General features: G+C 39.1%; 2 protein-coding genes across 2 annotated transcripts; both read right to left on the reverse strand.

Annotated features, from left to right (window-relative positions):
• Positions 1 to 766: 766 nt before the first annotated feature.
• Positions 767 to 3260, reverse strand: LOC138955904 (uncharacterized). Its single transcript, XM_070327411.1, has 3 exons — positions 2963 to 3260; positions 1811 to 1912; positions 767 to 1233 (listed from the first exon to the last, which is right to left on the reverse strand). Exons 1-3 carry the CDS (start codon positions 3240 to 3242, stop codon positions 914 to 916), a joined length of 702 nt encoding a protein of 233 aa, XP_070183512.1. The 5' UTR covers positions 3243 to 3260; the 3' UTR covers positions 767 to 913.
• A 2342-nt stretch (positions 3261 to 5602) lies between these two features.
• On the reverse strand, positions 5603 to 8023 carry LOC138955902 (uncharacterized). Its single transcript, XM_070327408.1, has 4 exons — positions 7768 to 8023; positions 7099 to 7257; positions 6437 to 6733; positions 5603 to 6027 (listed from the first exon to the last, which is right to left on the reverse strand). The coding sequence occupies exons 1-4, from the start codon at positions 8021 to 8023 to the stop codon at positions 5603 to 5605; spliced, it is 1137 nt and encodes a 378-aa protein (XP_070183509.1).
• Positions 8024 to 18420: the final 10397 nt, after the last annotated feature.

Raw genomic sequence — 18420 nt, forward strand, 5'->3', positions numbered from 1 at the left:
TTGGTTTATTTTAAAAGAGGTTAGTTCCATTAGTCTCGGTAAGGTTCGCAACATGTGCCAACATTTTATTTTTTATTTTTTAGAAATGAAAATAACCGTTTTACAAACACAACATGAGTGACTATGTCGATATGGTTTCAATATTGGCATGTAAGTTGTCGTTTACAATTAAACGTTCAACAGATAAAATGAAATGTACGAAAGTATGTGCGAGTGGTTAGGTGGGGATGGAAGGGCGGGGTTAATGGTGTGTGTGTGTGTGCGGGGGGGGGGATGGGGGTCGGGGAATACAGAGCTGTGTGGTTACGCGATTAAAGAATATATACACAATAACAGAAACATGTTTTAGGTGTTGCTTCCTGTAATGCAGATGCACTCGTCAAGGCAACACATATAGTTATGTACAGGTACTCTTTATGTTTACAAGGATGTACATTGAAGGATAACAACAAAAACATTGACAAACAAACGTTCATCTGTGTTCAACTTTTCTAATGCATTACTTAAGACTGCATTTTACCGGTTTGCTTACAAACCTCAGGCAATAATTTCCAACTACTTTAATCAAATATGTGTTCACATAACGTTGTGGAACCAATCAATGAATAGCAGTTGTAACCAAATCAAGAAGAAAGGAAAAACATGTCATCGGGTGTTTCGTCAGACAATGTATGTCCCATGTACCGTCATTTGGCCAAAGTAATCCTTCAAATCAGATTGATTCAAATCAAGAAAACAAATGGTAAAGATAAACACAATTGATATCAATCACAATCGCATTGTCAAATGCACAATGTCAATACAAAGTTTTCAGGTGATCCCCCTTTAACAATGATGTCACATGACTCCAATTTGGGACATGATGGGTGCGCCATGAAAACGAATGTTATGAACAGACAAACAAGAGCATGCTTTATGGCATGGTCAGATCTGTGTAGCAGTGTTCATCACGACTACTTCGGCGCTGGGTCACATCATAAGCATGCTCATAGGACAGACTGCTGCTATCAGAGATACGCGTGTAGTGGTTTTCTTCTTCAGACATCTGACGACTTCTGGCATCAGAGATGGGAATACCCGCGGGCGGCAGTTGAGGCTGTGGGATGTTGTCATCAGAGTGTTGGTGCGATTGGTCTGACTGTTGTCGTTGTCGTCTGGTGGGGCTGATTTCAACTTCCTCGTGAGATCCTGCGATACCCTCCCTCCGTGCCTGAGGCGTCCGACGTGCAAGGCCTAAGAAAAATCAAGTAAAATCAAGTCGTCTTCTTCTGTGGAAATATATCGATCTCACTTGCAGACCTTGTCTACACACACACACACACACACACACACACACACACACACACACACACACACACACGCACACACACACATACACCCATACACACACACAGACACACACACACAGACACACAGACACGCACAGCCGCTTGTTCACACACACGTACACACATACACACATAGTCATACACACACACACACACACACCCCCACACACACACACACACACACACACACACTCGCACACATTTGTGACCCTCCACCGCGGAATGAGTCGCATGTCACCTTTGCAGGATTTTCATATTTTTACATTTTCCTAAAGAGTTTTTTATGCTCTATCCAGTGGTGAAACCCGTTTTAGAAAAGAGCGAAAACTGTTTGAGTTATAAGCCTGTGACTAAGGTGATCCTCACGCTGTTACCATACACTCTCCGGACTTATATCAAGCCTAGCGCAGAACCGCGCGAAGTGACATGCGACTCATTTCGTGGTGGAGGGTCACATATGCACGAGCGATAACTCTGCTTACATCTTCTTGCAAGAACAATGATGATAGTGAACAACACGACAACGACAACGGCAGCTGTTACTCCGACTACTGTCCACACCATGTGAGTTCTTCCTTCCACAACTGAAAAAGACAATGAAAGCAATGCACTTACTGCCAGAAGTGCGGTCGCTTGTTTCGTTGGTCTGTGGGTGTATACGAAATTCAACAAGTCACCATTTGAACAGTCATTCTGAAAATACACGGCCAAAATAAAAGCCCCCCCAAAAAATGGATAACATAATTGTGATGATTTTACTGGAACAGTTCTGACATGTTTGGAATACGACAGAAAAGGAACACACAGTGTGCGAATCGGACTGGATGGGAACATCACATGATTGAACCATTATAAATGTGAACTTACATTATTATTATTATTATTATTATTATTATTATTATTATTATTATTATTATTATTATTATTATTATTATTATTATTATTATGAACATTTGTGCGCCTAATCTAAATATAGCCCTGGGCGCTTACAAAATATACAATACATAGTGAACATTATACGAAACACAAATCGACAAGGACCAAGACACTCGGACTCATACACTCGCAGACAGACGCACAGCGAGAACGCGACGCACTCACTCATACTTACTCACTTACATGATTAGTTTGCATGCATGATGTCATGTTTCTTTTGGGTAGAATTATAATACGTTTCCTGTGTGTTTCCATTGTGATTTGTAATACACGATGTTGCAAATATAATTTGCAACACATAAATTGATGATCAATCTTAGACAAAGCAGTGCTAGATGTCTGTATTTTCCAGCACATGTTGTGCCTTTTTCAACCATTTTCATTGCTAATGATACATTCAGTTTTGTAAACAATTTCAAGCCAATTTTGTTGAAGACTCCCTGAATTACGCGATGCAACCCAATGCCACAGTATTTAATTAATTTGTAAGCAACCAATACGTATTTCAGAAGCAGCATAGACAAATAGTTCAGCAGTTTGTTCAGTTAAATTCGGCTATTATAACGTTGATTTTGAAGTATAGCAGTCATATGTACATTTGGGATTATATATGTTTTTTAAAGTAGAAACACCAATTAGAGCAAGCATGTTGACGAAGTACCTTAGATTATGACATAACTATGTATCAACACACCCACCTTCTATACGAATCTGGAACGCCACCTGAACGCTTCCAATCCCATTGGACACACCAACACAGTACATTCCAAGCAATCTCTTTGGAACATTCACAGGTCTGATGACGCAGTACAACATGTATGCTTTCACTCGATCTTGTTGACAAGTGGAATAGAAGTTGTCTGATGACACACCGGTCCCCTTGTTACTGGTGTCAATACCCAGGTGGGTGAAGGTAAAATCATCAGGTACAGGGTAGGCTTCCAGCATGAAGACTATTCCATTTATTGTCATGTTCATCGTTTCGTTGAAGGTTTGTGTGGGTGGGCCTGGAGAAAATACCAATTTCATTGGTCACATTCTACAATAACTCGTATAACTTGATAGACAATATTAGAGCTGTATTTGCATTTATTCCCCCCTCTGCTTCTTTACCTCTGTAAACTTGTAGAGCTAGTTATTTTTCGATAATGACCCAGCAACCAAACAAATAACGAGCCAGCAACAGCCTGAATCCTCGATAGTGCAATGGGTTGAGAAGCTGTTCTGTTTCGGTACTACTTTTGCGACTGAAAAGTTCCGAACGCTCTATACGTACGAAGTATACATCTCTGGAGCAAACAATACAAACATACCGCATTTAAATTAACAACTACAGGCCTGAACACATGAATCTCCATATAAAATCCATGAGTTCGGTTGTTTTCTGAATCTAGATCTGCCGTGCACAAACCGTTCATCACAAGCAAATTCCCAAGGCAAGTAACTCATACTCTGGCGACAAGAGTAGTTCCCCTTCTTTTAACGCAGTTTCTTCGACAACACTGACTGCAATCCGACGGTCAGTTTTCAACAATATTTCATTTTATAAACAGATCACACGCAACCAAATGCACACATCTCATCAATTTAAACAACATAAAGCGGTTTCATACACTATTTTCCCCAGAAAACTGAACTTCATACAGTAATTAACGTTGGAACACGGGTGCAAGTTCGTCTGCTAGTCCCATTTGACGAAAGAACATTTACTAAGCGATACTAAAACATAAACAGAACACACAATATCTGCCTTTACCGCCACAGCAGAATAACAGCATATCTGTGTACTTGATTTTAGTCCAAAACAGGGAAACTGAAAAGAAGTGTTAACAGAATGGAATGATTTGCACGGAACTATACAACCGCGCATTAATCGATCGCCTGCGCAGGTTGACTGGTTGAGTGATTCGGATTCGATCAAACTTTCGCACAAAAACTCCTGGTTTTTTGGAATAACGGAAGAAAGGAGGAATAAAGAGGTTACACACCTCGTCTCAGTGATTATTAAAAATAATGGTCTCAGTTCGCGGTCATGAAAAAGCTCGCTGAAGCTCGCATTTTTCATGATCCGCTAACTTCGACCATTATTTTTAATAATCACTGAGACTCGGCATGTAACCTCTACGTACATGGCAGATCGGTTCACAAGAGAAACACAGAGCGGATAAGCAACACGGAGAGAGAGAAACAGAAAACAAGTCGCGTAAGGCGAAATTACTACATTTAGTCAAGCTGTGGAACTCACAGAATGAAACTGAACGCACTGCATTTTTTCACAATGACCGTAGTCCGCCGCTTGTGCAAAACGGAGTGAAACTGACGAGCCTGTTCAGCGCGGTAGTGGTTTCGCTGTGCTGCATATCACGCTTTTCTGTACCTCTCTTCGTTTTAACTTTCTGAGCGTGTTTTTAATCCAAACATATCATATCTATATGTTTTTGGAATCAGGAACCGACAGGGAATAAGATGAACTTTTTTAAAACGATTTCGGAAATTTAATTTTAATCATAATTTTTATATTTTTAATTCTTAGAGCTTGTTTTTAATCCGAATATAACATATTTATATGTTTTTGGAATCAGAACATGATACAGAATAAAATAAAAGTAATTTTGGATCATTTTATAAAAAATAATTTTAATTACAATTTTCAGATTTTGAATGACCAATGTCATTAATTAATGTTTAAGCCTCCATGCTGAAATGCAATACCGAAGTCCGGCCTTCGTCGAAGATTGCTTGGCCAAAATTTCAATCAATTTGATAGAAAAATGAAGGTGTGACAGTGCCGCCTCAACTTTTACAAAAAGCCAGATATGACGTCATTAAAGACATTTATCGAAAAAAAGAAAAACAATCTGGGGATATCATGCCCAGGAACTCTCATGTAAAATTTCATAAAAATCGGTCCAGTAGTTTACTCTGAATCGCTCTACACACACACACACGCACAGACAGGCACCCACACACACACACACACACACACACACACACACACACACACACACACACACACACACACACACACACACACACACACACACACACATACACACATACACACACACACATACACCACGACCCTCGTCTCGATTCCCCCTCTATGTTTAATCATTTAGTCAAAACTTGACTAAATGTAAAAAGAGGAAGAGAGAGAGAGAGCGACTGAGAGAAAGACAATATAAATTACATAGGGAGCGAGAGCAAGCATTGTGTTAAGGTGGTGGTTAAGGTGATGGTACAATTAAGTAGCTTGATGTTATAGTACAACAAATGCAACAACAGCAAACAACAACAACGGCAGTAGCAGCTACACCAACAGTATTTTATATCAGCAGTTATATGAGGAGCATGAGGAACATGATGTGGTGGGGGGAAAGGTACGGCAGCGGTAGAAGAATGCATACATGAATCATTTGCACATCAGTATTTATATAACTGTGTAACTCACATCTGACATTCAGTTTGATGCTCCTGGTGTCAGGGTGACCCAGCCCGTTGTGTGCTGTACAGCTGTAGGTCCCCATGTCTCGGCACTGGATGTCTGACAGTGTCACAGCGGCCTCGCTGGTCCAGTTGGTTGTTTGACTGACACTAGCATTGGTGGGGTGTATGTCCCAAGCAGGGTATGTAAAGTTGATCACTGCAGGGGGAGGTCGACCAAATGCACCACACACCAATGAGAGTGATGTGTGATTGGTTCTGTTGACTGTTATTTCGTCGTCTGTGTTGTCCAGCTGCAAGCTCTTAACAACAACTTTGTCTGAAAAAGATCGAGATCAAACCAGCAATGCCATTATTAAAACAACGTGTGGATATCCAACAGAGCAAATGGATACAGACAAGAATAGTACATAAGCCAACCATGCGCCGTGAGAGTGGGTCGATTGATTAATTGTTCTCTTGCAAATGATAAATAGAGCTGCGTCAAAAGTAACAACAACACAATCTATGTGTACATCTCCATTCTCCGATCGCCTACTCTACTTAGCTGTTAGACCTGGTGTCGGTCATACTCTCCTGTGTGTTTATGCGGTTTATACCTCTTGCATGCTAACGTACTATTCCATTTGTTTTGAAGAAAACCAAAGTTATACCAGACACATAGCAAATATCTTACAAAGCAAGCCAAGAAAACATTTCAGAAAACAACCCGACCAACATGTCCTCACGTTCAACGTTGAAGATAGCTGTTGTAGAAAGCCTGTAATATCCAGGCCTGGGCTTCCAGGTGGCATGACAGAAACACTTCATGTTTTTCTCTGTGGCGTGAGCAGCGTTGACAGTGACTGAACTGGACACAGAAGTCCCATTGATGACGTCAGGCTGGTCATCTAGCTGAGGGTCAGTACAGGCAAAGTGGACACTGTCCACAAGGGGATTGCCACCAACGACGTCACATGTCAAAACATCTCCCGTCTGGAGTAAAGCAGGGTGTGGACGTATGTCGGGTCGTGCAAGGGAAGGGTCTGGTCACACACACAAAGCAATACATATTATGCTGATGCACACGCAGCGCAGCGAGCACGACACCTGCAGCATAAATAATAGGTTAAATAGTTTAATAACGTACTACAGTTTAAAGTTAACACATGTTTGGTAAACGTCTGCTAGCTTTAACAATGATAAACAAACTCGAATGTTATGGTGCTGTGAAATACACTCGTGGTCTTAAACGATAGAAGCTCTAGAAGGAAATGATACGTACATGAAAGACCAAAACGCGCTGTCTTCGATGCGACTTTGTTGTTATGTCCGTTAATGTAAGGACGCTTTGCATTGCACGTGGATATAACGTGGTCTTGACCGGGGTTTGGTGTGAACGTGCACCAACGGCCCTGTGCACTATTGTCACATGTGACGTCATCCCAGGTGTAGGATGGCGTTGGATAGACATCGATGACGTTACAAGTCAGCTCGAACTGCTGAGATCCATCTCTCTCGTTTACTGTGTGGTTCAAGTTAATCTGCACATTTCCTTGTGACGGGCCGCCTGTAGATCAGTTAGTCAGGCAATTAATCATTCAGTCAAACGGTCGGTCTGTGTTTATGTTGATGAACATTCAGTATATAACCAAACCACATTCAACTTTACTATAACGTTTTGACAGGAAAATATGAGTGTTATATTTGTTTTAGATAAAAAATTGTTTGACTATGCGCATGTCGAGACAGCAACATATTAAACACATGAATATGCATGATGGAAGGGAGTTGTGTATCCTCAAAATTGAATGAGTAAACCTCTTTCGTCGTTCGAGCTGCTGTGGTGGTGCTTATCTTGGAAGACATATTGAAGACATTGCATAGATACTTTATCCAACATAGAACGACTGATACAAAAACAAAAATTCATTCAGGGACAACATGATGTTCTGAACGTTTCCCGTTGCAATCAAGGCAGTACATAGGTCGTCACAATCCTAAGTCTAAGTGGCAAAAACAACAAGGAAGCACAGGCGTTATGATAACAAAAGTAATGCTAATGTATGCTTAAACTTACGTGCAACACGCAGAGTGTATTGCATGGTAGTATAGACACCATGAGTCTCCATCTGGCAGGTGAACTGTGTTCCGTTGTTCTCACGTTGAACGTTCTCCAGGACAAGGTTCGGGCTGTTAGAATGACCAGGCCACGTCAGAGTCGATGGTGATGTCATGCCCTCGGGAGGAAGACATTGGCAACGCAGGTCTTCCTTTTCCGGCACATAATCTGTGCAGTTGGTTCTTGGTGTTGCTGGAAATGTTTCTTTCTTCATGCATTCGATAAACTTAAATGTGCAATATAATAAAGGTCGTTACTATATTTAGCTACACTGTTGTTAGCAGAGAAGGCATACCGTAGCGAAACTTGCGCATTTAGACTGTGGCTTTCGTTAAAAACAAAGAAGCGCACATGCATGTGTCCTTTTAGACTAGACTTATAATAGGATACAACGAAGTTGGTCCGGAACTTGTTACTGGGATAATACTTGTCAGAACATATGGTTTGACAGTTCCATTGCTGCAAATATAAGTTATACAGACAGAAAAAAACAATACAACGTTGTTGCACTGTCCGTCAGCATAAAAGACAAAGGTGCATGCAGTAACAAACACATTTAGAAAACAAAACAAGTTATGCTAGTTTACTTCAAAAACTTTGTTCAAAGTAAGCTCATTTTTAGAAGGAATGTTATGTGCAACCAACTGATCTTTAAAACCACGGCATGGTAACATCATTAGTCGTCAGTTAAGGCAATAACATTAGCTATCTTTATAATCAAGGGGAATAATTGTAGCAATACCTCGACACATTATTCCGGACATAACGACCGATGTTAACAGCAACAACCAAGGTGTGGTCATGGTTCACTGCTTTCAACCAGTAACACTGCTGGGCTGATCATAAACACATTAGTGTGATGCTCATATTAGACTGATAGAGCAGAGAACGGGATGTCGAAATCAACAGGAAATAAATGTGTGTGTCATGTGAACGAACGTCCGTTACGTTGCTCAGTTTAATTAAAGGTCGTTGTTACACAAATAAATCGTACTATCACCACGCGTGCCCACATTGCTACTTCTCGCCATAGCACTGCACAAGGACCATCAATTCAATACACGGAAAACTAACTAGTATGCGTGTGTGTGTGTGTGTGTGTGTGTGTGTGTGTGTGTGTGTGTGCGCGCGTGCGTGTGTGCGTGTGCGTGCGTGTGCGCGCGTGTGTGTGTGTGTGTGTGTGTGTGTGTGTGTGTGTGTGTGTGTGTGTGTGTGTGTGTTTGCGTGTGCGCGCGTGTGTGATAACTGATGTACATGCTCTTGACGTGATGAGTATCATTTACAGCCAAATGGCACTTCTGTTTGTTTACTTTGTTTCTGTTTGTCTAAAACATTGCATTGCTTTGCCATACTTCTATATATATATATATATACGATTTGTGTGTGTGTGTGTGTGTGTGTGTGTGTGTGTGTGTGTGTGTGTGTGTGTGTGTGTGTGCGTGTGTGTGTGTGTGTGTGTGTGTTTGTGTGTGTGTTTTTTGACCAGACTGATGGAATTAAATAATCTGCTCTTCCTCGTATGCACCATGACGGTTTGCTGTGAGAATATAAGATTATTTTGTGGTTTCTTTTCAGAAGAGCAAAGATTCCTCGAACGAATCATATCATCATGTTCATCGATATACTTTTAACCTGATTATCAGCATGTGCAGCCAAATAGCTGCACGCAGCATCTTGTATTTGTTTGCAAGTTAAATGTAAGATTCAATGTAGAATAATCGAGTTTTCTTTGTGGACTTGGTGTTATTCAACACACCGTGCCATGATTTGTATTATTTAAACTGTAAATAGATTTGACCTGACGATTGTTTCGCACAGAACACCAAATGCTGATTGCATGTTTACCGTTTTTTTCCATGGTCATTTGTTTTCTTTCTACCCTCCTTACTCAGTTACTGGTAAACAACAGAAAGACTAGCCAGCCCCACTTGATTTGTAATATTATAAGAGAAGAGCCGCATTCGCCATACTCCATGTCAGGAGCTACTTGTTTGTTTGTTTCTGTATTTGTTTTTGTTGTTGATGTCTTTTACCCGTGATTTCCCTTTTTTCCACAAAAACTGCTTTTCTTGTGCCTATCATCTTGTTTCTCCTCACTCTCTTACCTCTTTTCTGATGACCTTTTCTTTTCCACACGAGATACATTTTGTTACAAACTTCTGCACCACCCAAATGCTGGCTGTTTTCATTCAAATGTCAGTTCTAGGTCATGTTACTTAAGGCTGGAGTTCACACCTGAGGCCATATTTCAAAGTGGTTAGGCAGTTTTAAAGGTTTGTTTTTATGTTAGTTCAGTGTTTTGTTTATCAGAAAAAAACAAAATGAATAGAGCTTGTCGCGCAAAATTTTGAGATAGCGACTGAAGTTTGAGCATAGGTATGAGATTTTTTCACGCAAACCCTACTGAAGAAATTGTGATATTGTATTGTGAATATGTTAACAAAAAAACAATCGGATGATCAGAAACTGAAGAAGAGAAATAGGAAATCAAAATAGAACATCAAACATAGTGATTTTACAGGTGAATTTGGAAAAAAAACCTTATGTATCCATTTTTGAAGCCCAATTTGAAGCATGGAACACAGTCAAACATAAATTAAAAGTGTTAAAGTGGTTACAGTGTTCAGAAATAGTGTTAAATAACAAGTTGAGTTATCCCTCTTCACAAATTTTAAGAGAAATACACCTCTTGTCGCGCAAAATTTTGAACTGTGATGCTTTTACTACCCCCACCCCCTACTCATTTTTCAGAAAAGAGTGCATATTATCTTCCAAATAGACAAGCAAGGTAGTCAGATGATCAAAACTTCAGAACAAAAATAGGGAAGCAAAATAGAACATGCAACATAGTGATTTAACTGGTGAATTCAGAAAAAACACACTTTTTTACTCATTTTATTAGCTGAATTTAAAGCTTGGAAGACAGAAATAAATAAATTAAAAGTACAACTGGTTACAGTGTTCAGAAATAGTGTTAGATACCAAGTTGAGTTATCCCTCTTCATCACAGTTAAAAGAAACGCACCTCTTGTCGCGCAAAATCTTGAACTTTGATGCTTTTACTACCCCTACCCCCTACCCATTCTTCAGAAAAGAGTGCATATTATCTTCCAAATAGAAAGGCAAGGTAATCAGATGATCAAAAACTTCAGAACAGAAATAGGGAAGCAAAAAAGAACACCCAACAGAGTGATTTAGCTGTTGAATTCAGAAAAAACCCACTTGTTTACTCATTTTATAAGCTGAATTTAAAGCTTGGATGACAGAAAAAAATAAATTAAAAGTGTTAAAGTGGTTACAGTGTTCAGAAATAGTGTTAGATACCAAGTTGAGTTATCCCTCTTCATCACAGTTAAAAGAAACGCACCTCTTGTCGTGCAAAATCTTGAACTGTGATGCTTTTACTACCCCTACCCCCTACCCATTTTTCAGAAAAGAGTGCATATTATCTTCCAAATAGAAAGGCAAGGTAATCAGATGATCAAAAACTTCAGAACAGAAATAGGGAAGCAAAAAAGAACACCCAACAGAGTGATTTAGCTGTTGAATTCAGAAAAAAACCACTTGTTTACTCATTTTATAAGCTGAATTTAAAGCTTGGATGACAGAAAAAAATAAATTAAAAGTGTTAAAGTGGTTACAGTGTTCAGAAATAGTGTTAGATACCAAGTTGAGTTATCCCTCTTCATCACAGTTAAAAGAAACGCACCTCTTGTCGTGCAAAATCTTGAACTGTGATGCTTTTACTACCCCTACCCCCTACCCATTTTTCAGAAAAGAGTGCATATTATCTTCCAAATAGAAAGGCAAGGTAATCAGATGATCAAAAACTTCAGAACAGAAATAGGGAAGCAAAAAAGAACACCCAACAGAGTTATTTAACTGTTGAATTCAGAAAAAAAAACACTTGTTTACTCATTTTGTAAGCTGAATTCAAAACTTGGATGACAGAAAAAAATAAATTAAAAGTGCTAAAGTGGTTACAGTGTTCAGAAATAGTGTTAGATACCAAGTTTAGTTATCCCTCTTCATCACAGTTAAAAGAAACACACCTCTTGTCGCGCAAAATCTTGAACTGTGATGCTTTTACTTCCCCCACCCCCTACCCATTTTTCAGAAAAGAGTGCATATTGTCTTCCGAATAGAAAAGCAAGGTATTCAGATGATCAAAACCTTCAGAACAGAAATAGGGAAGCAAAATAGAACATCCAACATAGTAATTTAACTGTTGAATTCAGAAAAAAAACACTTTTTTACTCATTTTATTAGCTTAATTTAAAGCTTGGAAGACAGAAAAAAAATTAAAAGTGCTAATGTGGTTACAGTGTTCAGAAATAGTGTTAGATACCAAGTTCAGTTATCCCTCTTCATCACAGTTAAAAGAAACACACCTCTTGTCGCGCAAAATCTTGAACTTTGATGCTTTTACTACCCCCACCCCCTACCTATTTTTCAGAAAAGAGTGCATATTATCTTACAAATAGGAAAGCAAGGTAATCAGATGATCAAAAACTTAAGATAAATAGGGAAGCAAAATAGAATATCCAACATAGTGATTTAACTGTTGAATTAAAAAAACACCTTTTTTTTCTCATTTTTTGAAGCTGAATTAGAAGTTTGGAATTCCTCCGAAAGCGGCGTATGGCTGCCTAAATGGCGGGGTAAAAACGGTCATACACGTAAAAATCCAGTAAAAATCCACTCGTGCTAAAAACATGAGTGAACGTGGGAGTCTAAGCCCATGAACGAAGAAGAAGAGGAGGAGAAGAAGAAGAAGAAGTTTGGAAGACAGAAAAAATAAATTAAAAGTGCTAAAGTGGTTACAGTGGTTACAGTGTTCAGAAATAGTGTTAGATACCAAGTTGAGTTGTCGCTCTTTATCACAGTTAAAAGAAACACACTTGTCGCGCACAATCTTGAACTGTGATCCTTTTACCACCCCTGCCCCCTACCCATTTGAACACAAAAGAGTGTATATTCTCTTCCAATTAGAAAAATAAGTAATTTGCAACTGGACATTTTTAAAATACATATTTTCTGTCAGTCCAAGGATTGCTTAGTCCATAAAAAACAAACAGACTAGGATTTAGCGCACCCATTTTAAGAAAAAGTTAACATGATAATTGATAAATATATATCAGACTTTTTTTTATGCAATTACTACTGAAGATTCCAGACCAGGTAAAACAATCATTTTATATTCTTTGTCACATTTAAGTCATTTTTTACTTTTTTTTTATTATAAATTTATCTATAGCAAGTCTTGTCTCTTTGTGTCATTTAGTTATTTTGAAGAATTCTATCCTGGCCAAAAAAAAATAAAAATCCCTACCTACCTACCCTATTTTGTTTACCCATGTTATTAGAAACAGACAATTTATTTTTTATTGGCCTAAAGATCTTGAAACATTTTGCAAAATTGCTTAGGCACAGTTAATAATTGTGTACCATACCCGTGTGACTTGGAATAAGGTCGTGAAAGGTAAATATGCGCCGAAATGGCTGCAATCTACTGGTCGTATACAATTTCATCTCACACAGCATCACTGCAGAGCGCCTAGAACTGTACCTACGGAATATGCGCGATATAAGACTCATTGATTGATTGATTGATTTGTTTTAATAGAGAAATAACAAGTACAGCCCTTAGCTGTGTCACTCGAATTTCTTTGTCAGGCTGAAACTTAGCTGTTGCGTTGAAGTCTGCTGTGTGTGTCTGGGTCCAAAGCAACTTTCACATTATCATCTACACATTCTCATCTACACACTCACGTTACTCACACAATTATACAATTCTACCCACAGAGGCGTTCGGGGATGGGGGTCTCGCACTCGGGCGAATCACACCACAAAATACAAAGTATAACGTACACAGATTTTTCTATTGAACCAAAAGGCAAATTAAATCATGAATAAATCAATCGAGCAAAACTTCCACACAATGACACATTCACTCTCGGTTCACACTGCGCTCTGGGCATGCACACTTGGCAGCACGTATAATACGTTCCGACGCCGTTTGTCTTCCTGCAAGTCCAGCACAGGCACACGATTGTCCAAGAATCACAATAATCCTCGTGAATGTCACAGCAGGCATAGTAAGGTTACGTAGAAAAGTCCAAAAGGGTGCGTTAATGGTGGTAATCCGGCACACACACACACACACACACACACTGACACTGACACACACACACACACACACACACACTCCGGTTTGGTAAGTTACCTGATAAATAATGTAGCCTGTAGATTTAACGGGGAGACTGATCAGACAGGAAGAGTAATACTTTCACATTTCCGATGTTCAGCGATAAACTTGTTTTCTTCGAGAGTTCGATCTTCGTGCGATTCTGGCGCGTTGTCACCAAGAACGTTAAACAAGTCGCGTAAGGCGAAAATACAATATTTAGTCAAGTAGCTGCCATTTTTCAGCAAGACCGTATACTCGTAGCATCGTCAGTCCACCGCTCATGGCAAAGGCAGTGAAATTGACAAGAAGAGCGGGGTAGTAGTTGCGCTAAGAAGGATAGCACGCTTTTCTGTACCTCTCTTTGTTTTAACTTTCTGAGCGTGTTTTTAATCCAAACATATCATATCTATATGTTTTTGGAATCAGGAACCGACAAGGAATAAGATGAAAGTGTTTTTAAATTGATTTGGACAATTTAATTTTGATAATAATTTTTATATATTTAATTTTCAGAGCTTGTTTTTAATCCGAATATAACATATTTATATGTTTTTGGAATCAGCAAATGATGGAGAATAAGATAAACGTAAATTTGGATCGTTTTGAAAATTTTTATTTTTTTTTACAATATTCAGATTTTTAATGACCAAAGTCATTAATTAATTTTTAAGCCACCAAGCTGAAATGCAATACCGAAGTCCGGGCTTCGTCGAAGATTACTTGACCAAAATTTCAACCAATTTGGTTGAAAAATGACGGCGTGACAGTGCCGCCTCAACTTTCACGAAAAGCCGGATATGACGTCATCAAAGACATTTATCAAAAAAATGAAAAAAACGTTCGGGGATTTCATACCCAGGAACTCTCATGTCAAATTTCATAAAGATCGGTCCAGTAGTTTAGTCTGAATCGCTCTACACACACACACACACACACAGACAGACAGACAGACGCACATACACCACGACCCTCGTTTCGATTCCCCCTCGATGTTAAAATATTTAGTCAAAACTTGACTAAATATAAAAAAACAGGATATCATCATGATGCCTCTCTACAAAAACCAGGTCTAGGAACTCTTCATCTAAAGTCAGTCAGTATTAACCTCCTCAACACAATCCTCATCTTGTCCCATAGTGATTTCTGCCGCCAAAGAACATGTGGTTCTCAACTCAAAAGACCGATTTGTCGTCTTCCGGCATTGCGAAATTCAGATCTACCCCAACTTCGTGCGTTGATCTGAGCAATAAAATGTAGATGCGATAATCTGCAAACATCTCTTCAACACAATCTGCATCTTGTCCCATCGTGATTTCTGTCGGCAAAGAACATGTGGTTCTCAACTCACAAGACCAATTTGTCATCTTCCAGTGTGAAATTCTGATCTGCCCCAAGTACGTGCAATAAAATGTAGAAGCGATAATCTGAAAAAAATCTGTTCGCGTGAACGCTGCCACGTTATTGTCATCAGTCCAATGTCTTTTATCCTGAGCAGGGACGAACACACTTTTTCATCAGCAGTTTGTTATGTTTATCCGCAGACTGCTTTCCATTACTTGTCTGTTTTAGATTGACTCGTATGGTTCTTCAGCCAGGCAAGAAGTGCTTGTTTACAGTGACACGTTCTCACGCACGACATGTCGTAAATGCAAGTTCTAACGATTGTTTTTTATTGCACTGATAGAGAATGTCGATAGTTGTAAACTTCTGACATTTCCTAATGTTTATTTCATTATTTTGCATACGGATATGGCTAATAAGTGGATAATCTGTTACGACACGAAACGCGTTCTAAATCCGGGAAGGGAGGCTACTCCAGCGTACTGTCAGGTGTGTTCTAATACCTTAAATCACGTTGCACAACCAGTGTTGGGTGTTATGTTCGTGCAGACAGCAGTCTACGTTGTTGTATAGCTTATCTTATCAAGTTGCACTTTAGTAATTCCTTTAAAATGACTGAAACGCCATACTGCTGTATGTCCGACCATTCTGATCCGTTTGCCATCTGAATGGTTAGCACGACATGATTGAAGATTGATCTGTTTACAGGATCAGAATTGGAGGTTTTCACTCGAGAGCGGTCAGATTATCCAAATTGTTATTATCATTTCTTGATGAAGCACTGGTCCGGTCTTTTTACATTTAGTCAAGTTTTGACTAAATGTTTTAACATAGAGGGGAAATCGAGACGAGGGTCGTGGTGTATGTGTGTGTGTATGTGTGTGTGTGTGTGTGTGTGCGTGTGTATGTGTAGAGCGATTCAGAGTAAACTACTGGACCGATCTTTATGAAATTTGACATGAGAGTTCCTGGGAATGATATCCCCGGATTGTTTTTGATTTTTATCGATAAATGTCTTTGATGACGTCATATCCGGCTTTTTGTAAAAGTTGAGGCGGCACTGTCACACCCTCATTTTTCAATCAAATTCATTGAAATTTTGGCCAAGCAATTTTCGACGAAAGCCGGACTTCGGTATTGCATTTCAGCTTGGTGACTTAAAAAATAATTAATGACTTTGGTCATTACAAATCTAAAAATTGTAAAAAAAATAATAATGTATAAAACAATCCAAATTTACGTTCATCTTATTCTTCATCATTTTTTGATTCCAAAAACATATAAATATGTTATATTTGGATTAAAAACAAGCTCTGAAAATTAAAAATATACAAATTATGATCAAAATAAAATTTTCGAAATCAATTTAAAAACACTTTCATCTTGTTCCTTGTTGGTTCCTGATTCAAAAAAACATATAGATACTAGAGGAATACCCGGCTTCGCCGGGGTGAATCGCGAGACAGAGACAGACAGCGTGGCGGTTCATCACAATCACCTTTGCAGGCGAAGTCCTGTCAAACGGGATTGAGAATTTTAGAGCTTATTTCTTAGCCCTATATTATCTGTTGTGGCTTCTCAAATGCCAGAACATACAGACAGACAAAAGCCGCTAGACCACATCACAAACAGAACTCTACAATACACAGGTTTTTGCCCACACACACACACACACACAAACACACACACACACAGAGAAGCCGTATATATATATGTATATCTATATCTATAAATATATAGAGATAGGTGAGAGTGTATTTTTCGCGTGGCTATTAAACAACAACAACGCATACACAGATAGGGATGTGCGAGGTATGATGCAAACACTTGATAAAATAGGATTTCCAAAAAGACTGTTTGGCGTAGCTTACAGCAGTGCACAAATTACAGCAGTGAGTAGTACTACTCGCCTCCGACATCAATGCAAAGTCGCAAGTGCCGGAGCCAATAAGAGCCGCCTTAATAAGCCTTTTTGGGGGTTGCCTTTTTACATTTAGTCAAGTTTTGACTAAATGTTTTAACGTAGAGGGGGGAATCGAGACGAGGGTTGTGGTGTATGTGCGTGTGTGTGTGTGTGTGTGTGTGTGTGTGTCTGTCTGTGTGTGTGTGTGTGTGTGTGTGGAGCGATTCAGACTAAACTACTGAACCGATCTTTATGAAATTTGACATGAGAGTTCCTGGGTATGATATCCTCAGACTTTTTTTTCATTTGTTTGATAAATGTCTTTGATGACGTCATATCCGGCTTTTCGTGAAAGTTGAGGCGGCACTGTCACGCCCTCATTTTTCAACCAAACTGGTTGAAATTTTGGTCGGGTAATGTTCGACAAAGCCCAGACTTCGGTATTGCATTTCAGCGTGGTGGCTGAAAAATTAATTTATGACTTTGGTCATTAAAAATCTGAAAATTGTAAAAACAATTTTTTTTTTATAAAACGATCTAAATTTACGTTTATCTTATTCTCCATCATTTGCTGATTCCAAAAACATATAAGTATGTTATATTTGGATTAAAAACAAGCCCTGCAAATTGAATATATAAAAATTATTATCAAAATTAAATTGTCGAAATCAATTTAAAAACACTTTCATCTTATTCCTTGTCGGTTCCTGATTCCAAAAACATATAGATATGATATGTTTGGATTAAAAACACGCTCAGAAAGTTAAAACGAAGAGAGGTACAGAAAAGCGTGCTTTCCCTTCCCAGCGCAACTACTACCCCGCTCTTCTTGTCAATTTCACTGCCTATACCGTGAGCGGTGGACTACGAGTATACGGTCTTGCTGCGTTGCATTGCGTTCAGTTTCATTCTGTGAGTTCGACAGCTACTTGACTAAATGTTGTATTTTCGCCTTACGCGACTTGTTAGCTCTGATTTGGAATAATGTCTGATTTGCAAAGAGGGAATAACCAGATTACAGGGGGGTGGAATTTAGGCTGAAATATGATACGTTGGACTTTTAGGAAGGGAGTTACGGTCCTTACTTTGTGGAGACTTGCATTGTCCCGGAGGAGATCTAAGGACGTTGTGAGTTTTGGTGTATTGCCACTGCTTGCCGTGAGCAAGTGTGGGTAAC

This window comes from Littorina saxatilis, unplaced genomic scaffold, assembly GCF_037325665.1.
Source record: "Littorina saxatilis isolate snail1 unplaced genomic scaffold, US_GU_Lsax_2.0 scaffold_1223, whole genome shotgun sequence".
In the NCBI taxonomy this organism is placed as follows: Eukaryota; Metazoa; Mollusca; class Gastropoda; order Littorinimorpha; family Littorinidae; genus Littorina; species Littorina saxatilis.

What these genes read in the sequence shown, in the direction of transcription:
- LOC138955902 (XM_070327408.1), bottom strand. Translation starts at nt 8,023, where the DNA reads ATGAAGAAAGAAACATTTCCAGCAACACCAAGAACCAACTGCACAGAT. An exon ending in ATACACTCTGCGTGTTGCAC is followed by an intron (nt 7,258 to 7,767) that starts GTAAGTTTAAGC and finishes ACTGATCTACAG; the next exon opens with GCGGCCCGTCACAAGGAAAT. An exon ending in AGCTATCTTCAACGTTGAAC is followed by an intron (nt 6,028 to 6,436) that starts GTGAGGACATGT and finishes GATCTTTTTCAG; the next exon opens with ACAAAGTTGTTGTTAAGAGC.
- LOC138955904 (XM_070327411.1), bottom strand. Translation starts at nt 3,242, where the DNA reads ATGAACATGACAATAAATGGAATAGTCTTCATGCTGGAAGCCTACCCT. An exon ending in GTTCCAGATTCGTATAGAAG is followed by an intron (nt 1,913 to 2,962) that starts GTGGGTGTGTTG and finishes TGTCTTTTTCAG; the next exon opens with TTGTGGAAGGAAGAACTCAC. An exon ending in CATTGTTCTTGCAAGAAGAT is followed by an intron (nt 1,234 to 1,810) that starts GTAAGCAGAGTT and finishes GATTTTTCTTAG; the next exon opens with GCCTTGCACGTCGGACGCCT.